This window comes from Crocodylus porosus, unplaced genomic scaffold (assembly GCF_001723895.1).
Source record: "Crocodylus porosus isolate Cpor-Errol unplaced genomic scaffold, CroPor_comp1, whole genome shotgun sequence".
Taxonomy (NCBI): Eukaryota; Metazoa; Chordata; order Crocodylia; family Crocodylidae; genus Crocodylus; species Crocodylus porosus.
In genome coordinates, this window is record NW_017728918.1 from 6,218,803 (window position 1) to 6,226,050 (window position 7,248).

General features: G+C 53.3%; 1 protein-coding gene across 2 annotated transcripts in view; it reads right to left on the reverse strand.

The window, feature by feature from the left end:
* GATA4 (GATA binding protein 4) overlaps positions 1-6,243 on the reverse strand; it is a 40,626-nt gene extending 34,383 nt beyond the window's left edge. For both annotated transcript variants that reach the window (XM_019537186.1, XM_019537185.1), the window contains exon 1: positions 5,433-6,243. In XM_019537186.1, coding sequence (XP_019392731.1) covers positions 5,433-6,162 — 730 coding nt within the window. In that variant the 5' untranslated portion in view covers positions 6,163-6,243. The remainder of the gene's footprint in view (positions 1-5,432) is intronic.
* Positions 6,244-7,248: the final 1,005 nt, after the last annotated feature.

Sequence of the window (7,248 nt, forward strand, 5' to 3'; positions counted from 1 at the left end):
TGGTGAGGCTTAGGATGTGAAGACGATTTAGGCTGGGAATTAGAAAGAGGTCACTAACCAGCAGAGGTTTGGGGGCAGGAGTTTGGGAGCCCTGGATGGCTATAAAATAGAGTCGAATGCACTTCCGAAGGGCCCGGCCCAGCCTGTTTGCCTGCGCTAACTCAGGACTGGACTTGACTCAGAAAACGAGCCACCGCTGTGCCCTGGGATGCAAGTTAAATGTTGCAGGGCTGACTTTTAAGGTGGGCACTGCATGTATGTAATGTGTGACGGGAAAGAAAGAGGCGCACGCCCGTGAACGTCCATGCGCATAGAGGCATTTTGATACACTCCAGGAAATCTTTTTTTTTTTCAATATAAGTTTCTGCATTGTCCATATAATTAAAGGTAGTGTTCATTCTTGTTTTCACAAGCTGTTCACACACACCTCTCTGGACGTGCGGGAAACCTCGGTGCTTCTTGCAGTAGCAAAAAAGACTGCAGGGTCACACGGACGTCAACCAGGGGATGCTACAGGGCAAATATCTGCCCATATCCCTGCTTGGAAAGCTTCTGATCTGCCCCAACATCTCCGAGCAGCAACAGAGGACATGGTTTCCTACAAAGCGGATGGTTTCTGCTCCGGGCTTTGATCTTTCCAGATACGGCTGCTGTGCTGCAAAGCTACCGTGCAGACAACCTCCTGCCTTGCCTTCTTCTGCAGTTTGCGGTGGGGGGAAAATAATCCCATGAATGGTCGACAAAGCCTTCTGCGATAAGCCCCCAGCACAATCAAGGAACCCAATTCTCCTCTAGGTTACTATAAGCAGCTGCAAGGAACTGAACCGGCATCCGTGAAAGGAGAACAAGTAGCTCAAGGGGGTTGCATGGGAGGTAAAATAAGATTAGATCTAAGCCACTGTCTTTATGGTGCGTGGACTGAGCAAGCCTCTCCCTCCCTCAGCCTGGATCCTGGGGGCCAGACTTCAGCCCATTTCTCCCTCCCTCTTAGGGGATGTGGATTCACCTGGCCTGGCGGGTTACATGGCTCTGCTAATTTTGGAGGAGCTTTCAAGATGCTCAAGAAGAGGAGATGGCTTTGGCTGTGGCAGGCGAGGAAAGCAGCCGGTGACCATGAAAGGCAGACTTTAAAGCCAGTTCTTTTCACGCATCGTTAAGGCAGGAATTCATTAAAACATCATCAAAACAAATGCTTGGATCAAGTTCATGCCCAGACAGCCCCAAACCTCCCATTCGGGGTATGATAATAATGCTCAGATTTGTATCCCAAGAAAGGGTGAACAAGGCACTTTGGGATTATGCTGGGGAAAATTTGCAGGTAGGTCCAAGTGAGTGATGAGCCTTGATCCAGCTGGGATCCTAAACCACTAACAGCACTTTGGAAAAATCTGGCCATTGCTCTTTGCACCAGACTCCCTAGTGCTTAACCCAGCGTAAGAGCAACATGCTGTATAAACCTAAAAAAAAAAGATCTTTTTTTGCGATTCCTTAGTCTAATAAAAGGTATCATCTCCGAGCCAAGCGGTCTAGAGTTTTGCGTTTGTTTTTAAACCTAACGCGCAAACATAATGCAACAGCAGCCCTACCGAGCCAATCGCTCCGGAAAACGGACTTCGGTGGGAATGCCAAGCAAGTAAGCACGGCAGGACAGAGCTCCTGGTGCCTGCGTGAGTTTTGTGGCTCAGGGCAGCCTGTAGCAGTTAATAATAAGGATGATACTACTACTACCGTTCATAATTCAAGTCATACCAGATCTGAAGCCACCACTGCGCTACAAACTGCTTCACGCCCAGAGCAGACACCGATCTTTCCACTGAAATATATTTTAACCAAAGCGTGTTCAGCTCTCCGTCGAACAGCAAATGACTCTTGCCAATTTAATCCCGTTTCACACTACATGGCGCGTAATTTCTTGCCTCCCCCCACCCCACCTTTGTTCCCGAAATCATTCAGTTTTTTCATCCAGGCTTCCTCCCCAGGAAGCCAGCCGGCAAAGACCCCTCTTCTTTGCTTGTTAACTGCTGTCCTGCAACTTTTGCGTGGTTCATACCAACACTTGGAAAAGTACAGTCACTACAAAGTATCCCCTTAGGTTAGAAAAGCCCCCGGCTGGAAGTGATCTTTGTTGCCATTTAAATACTGATGGGTGAGTCCTGCAGGCAAAATTCCCTCGGAATACAATGGGCATGACGAGCAAAGAGGAAGATTTGCACCCGAAATAACCTGATCTCACGCAGTTGCACTTAAAAGGATCCTTGGGCTTTAATACCGCATTTACAGTTGTCACACCCAGCTCCTCTGCACAGTTTCAACGTCTGCAGCTTCATTATTTCCCCCTGCATTTTAAAAACTGGAGAACCCAGACTCTGCAAGCAGATCCAAACAGACTGACTCCAAAATACGCGGGGAGGCCCGGCGTCGTGGCCTCAGGGGTTTGATCTCAGACCTAGAACTAAATCTCAGACCCAGTCGCTCCACCTCTGCTCTTCCCTCCACCGCTGCATGCCAACGATTTATTATTTCGATTTGCCCGGTTGGCTAAATAATCTGCCTGGCATTGCACACAACACAACCGGGAGCACAACCTCGGCTCTGCAAGCTTCAAATCACAGCCAGGGACTTTCAAACACAGCTTCGGGGGCGTAATTGAAATCCTAATAGCAAAAACTCGGCACTGCATTAAAGTCAGAGAAAGGATCAGGCCCGAAAAGACACAAAAGGCCGCTGGGTGGGAAATGAAGAGGAAAGAAGAAATGAGTAGGGTGTTGGGGAAATCACAGACTTGGATTTTGCTTTCACATTTAAAATTATTAAGAACCCCTAATTATGGTCACTGCAAAGGGTTTTTTTTTTTTTTTTTTTATGTAGGGGCTACAAAATAATCCTCTTTTCATGCACAGAGGAACATTTAACAGCTCCTGGGCTTGTTACACCGCCTGTCTTGACCATTGGGGCAAACTCCGTCCTTAAAATAATGCCCGGTATTTTATTAACCGACTCTGCATCGGCCACCAAAAAAAGCTTGGAAGAGCTGGAAAGCCAGGATCTCTCCCGCAGGACCAGCTTTTTATTTGTGCAACTTTGTCAAGGGGAAGAAAAAAGTTGCAGAAAATCCGACTGGGAACGGGGTGGGGAAATTGAGCTCCTGGTGGAGGTTAAACACTCATCTTCAAACACATTGTGGACAAATTTGAGTCATTTTTCTTTGCACTGCATTTTATTTTTAACTACACCTCCGAGGCTAAACAAATACCACCAGAGAGGGAACATGGAGAACAAACAGGATTCAAGAGATTATAACCTGGGGATTATATACGGGACTCACTTCTTTTCCTTTCCCACAGGACGGGCTTTCCTCTCCACCATCTTGCCTCAAGAGAAAAGTGCAACTTTTTTTTAGTCTCTTGGGCTTTTTTTTAAAATCCTTACAAATACATTTCCTAAATAAATGACCTGATTTTTTTGAAAACCTTTGGGTCAGGCAGCTCAGCGAAAGCGAGCTGGCTAGCCCAGCGCCTCGGAAAAGTTAGGGCACAGATTTAAAAGAATTGCATGACTTTAGAGGTCCTTTTCTGTCCCTGCCTTCACTTTTCTCTCTGGTCAAACTTGGCCCTACTAATAACCACGATGTCCCTCCATTATCAGCTATGGAAATGAAATGCATGCATTTCACCCGGCTTGCAAGCTGCATGCCCAGACCCTCGTAGCAATTCGAGGGGCTTCAGGGACTGAGCGTGTTCACTATTTCACTCAGCGGAGCCCTGTCCTGGATTTGCTCCCCAAGCACTTCACCCTACATGCAGAGATCCCCAGCTGCGGTTTTAAACCGAGGCTGAACCTGCTTCTTCCCCAGACCTAAGGAAGAACATTTGGGGCCTGAAAATGCCTTTTCCAACTACCCAGCCAGTCCAATAAAGGCTCCTGCCAAACCAGCCGGGCTGTTTGTAGAGCCACAACAGCATTTAGATGCCTTGCATTTGGCTTTTTCCAGAGACAGCAAGCACCTAAATCAATGCATCGCAACTTTTTTAGGCACAAGGGCCCCTTCTTAGACGCAACCCCCACCCAGACTTAAGGCACACCTCAGACAACACCAGCTCTTAAGTTTTCACTCCATTTCTGACTACGGAAAAATAACACGGCAATCTTTCTGTTGCAAAGAATTCAAAAAACCCTAACCAGGCAGAGGGTTTTTTTTTATTTTTACACTCTTTTTTTCCCCCTCTGCACTAATTGGAAATCGTGGGGTTCCTCTTGTGAATCACATGAGCACGCCTAGGTGTGCTAACATTGCGTGGCACCCCCGAAAGGATCTCACGGCACCCGCGGCATCCTGGTGAAGAATCACCGGCCTGAGCACCCTGGTGCATCTCGGCCTTGCCATCGATGCCCGACGGCTCTTCTTTGAAACAACGGCACGCCAGCGCAGCCGTGGTTGCAAGGCCAGGGCTCTGCGTTTTGCTACGCAGCCCCCTGCCTAGCGAGACCTCGTTCTTCTAGTTCCCAAGAACAACCCCCGCCGTAAGGAAAATATTCCAGACCCCACTGCAGCGCTCCAAGGACCTCGACGCGCAAGGACCTTGGCGCTCCAAGGACCTCCGACCCCCCGCCGAAAGAAGGGAACGGACCAATCCATGGAGGAAAGGGGCATCAGTGGCCATTGAGCGCGGGAGTTACAGGGACAACTTCTGAACCAGAACTTGCTAGACCTGAAATGCCGGAGGCTGCAAGCGAGAGAGGAACAGGGAGTTTTGATCCTGCTCGTACCCTGCTCGCTCTCCGTTTCAGCCTCCGCTCTCTGCTGCTGTGCGACACCACGGGCCTGTTGGACGCATATGAGGAACACAGGCTTTACACCCACAAAGCAACTGTCAGCCGCCCCGGTTATTTGAGCGGGATTTTGGGTATGCATCTGCTGAGTTTGGGGGTCAGCAGAAGAGAAAACAGGGATGGGTGAAGGTCCAAGGTTCAAAATCAGTGCACCAAAGGGGGGGCACGGAGCAGACCACAGTGGCCAGCGCCCACTGGCCCCTGAATGAGTCCCAGGAGCCAGTGGACACTGGCCAGTGAAACTCGGCCCGGACATGTGAGTGGACGAGGGACATAAAAGCAATCCAATGGTCCCGGGGGGTCCCCGTGGCCAGACCCTCCTTGCCGGTCAGATAAATGGCAAGCTTGGCTAGGGCCGGGAGGAGGCTGACCAGGAGGGCACCGCAGACCCGCCGCAGACTGTGTGACACAGGAGACCAGGCAAGACAGACCCACGGTCTGACCGGACCCACGGCCAGTCTTACGCTGGCAAGCTGGCGCAGCCCCGACTCCTCCACGCAGCTCTGCCTGCCCCTGCTAGCTTCGATACCTTGGATGCCCAAGCCGATGGCAGGGAAGAGGCTGAGCCCTTGCAGTCAAGGAGGGGACAGGATGGGGCTTACCTATGTTGGCGTGCCTTGTGGCCCCCGGCGCAGCACGACTCTGGAGGTTGTGCAGCCCGGAGCCGTCGAAGGACGTCGTTGTCCACGTGCTGCCCATCTCGGGGCTCACGTAGGCCGGGTAAGGGCCGGCGTAGGAGCCGCCAAAGCCCCGGCTGTACTGCTCCCTGGCGCCGGCGGAGAGGCTCAGCGGGCTGCTGTAGGCGGCAGCGGAGGCGGAGGAGGCCAGCGGGGCGCTGCTGGAGAAGGGGAAGCGGGGCGAGGCGGGCGGCAGGTGCGACGAGCCGGGGTTGTAGGCGGTGCCGTCGGGCGCGGATTGAGTCCAGAGAGAGGGGCCGGAGCCCGGGCTGCCCGGCTGCGAGGCACTGCCGCCCTGCAGGTAGGGCAGGGCGGGCAACACGGGCGGCACCCGCGGGCTGGGCACGTAGACGGGCGAGGCGGCGGCCGCGCTGTGCATGAAGCCCGCCGCCCCGTCGTAAGCCCCCGTGGGGCCGTGGTTGGCCGCCATGGCCAGGCTCTGGTACATGGCCGCGGCTCCCTGTGGCGCTCCTCGTGGCTCAGCGGCTGTGGCGTGGCCCCATGCGGCCGGGGGGCCTGGCCAGTCCTGTCCTGCCCGTCCGTCCGTCCGCACCCACCTGCAGGGAGAGGAGAGTGGGTAAGCCCGGGGCAAAGCGGGGAGAAATGGGGTTGAGCCCACAATGGAAAGGGGCAGGAGATGCGTGTGCACACACATGCACACACACACATACGTACACACACCCTGATGTGTGCGCACACAGATGCGCGCACGTCCCCGGGCCCAGGCATACACACGCATGCATACATGTATACACCCCCCCCTCCATACATGTGCACACACATCCCTGTCTGCATATACACATGCATGCACACACACATTTGCTTGCACACACATCCCCAGGCACATGCATATCCCCCTCCATGCACATGCATTCACATCCATGCACCCTCCTGCACCGATATACACTTAGTCACACACCCATGCAGATCCCCATGCACACAACCAGACCCACACAGACACACATGCCTGCATGCACACACTAGTGCATGGACACACATCCCCCGGGCACACATGCACACGCACAGAGCATGCTTCAATTCACACACATGCTTCCCCCCAGGCAGACCAGAACACACATCCCCACATTTACACAGATGCAGCCTCGCGTGCAGACAGGCACCCCCCAGGAACATGCACCCATCCCCTTGCACACAAGGACAGTTCCACCCCCACACCACCACCGTCAGATCCTTTTATTTCCCTGTGTGCACACACACTCACGCACACATGTACATGCAAATACACACACACATCCACACACTCATGTACACATGCCTGCGCACAGATACACGCAGAAACGCATGCACAGATACACACTCACACATGCACACACTCACATACACACGCACGCAGATACACACATCTGCACACACATACACATGGACATGCACAGATACACACACATAGACACACTCACGCAGATGCACACACATATGCACGCACTCACATACAGATGCGCACGCACAGACACACATGCACACGCATAAACACTCGCAGACACATGCAGACACGCACTCCCATCCCTTGCATGCACGGACACACGCGAGCCGGGTCAGCCCGACCCCAGGTCCACCGCGGGTCCCAGGCGCGGGAGGAAACCGGGAGCTTTACCAGAAAACGCAAAAAGAGTAGCCCGAGGCCAGGAAAACAAAAGGGCCCGATCCCGGGAAGAGGCTCCGCACGAGCCTCCCGCGCTCGCCAGGACCGGGGCAGCCGCCGCGGTTTGCCGCGCTCCTTGGG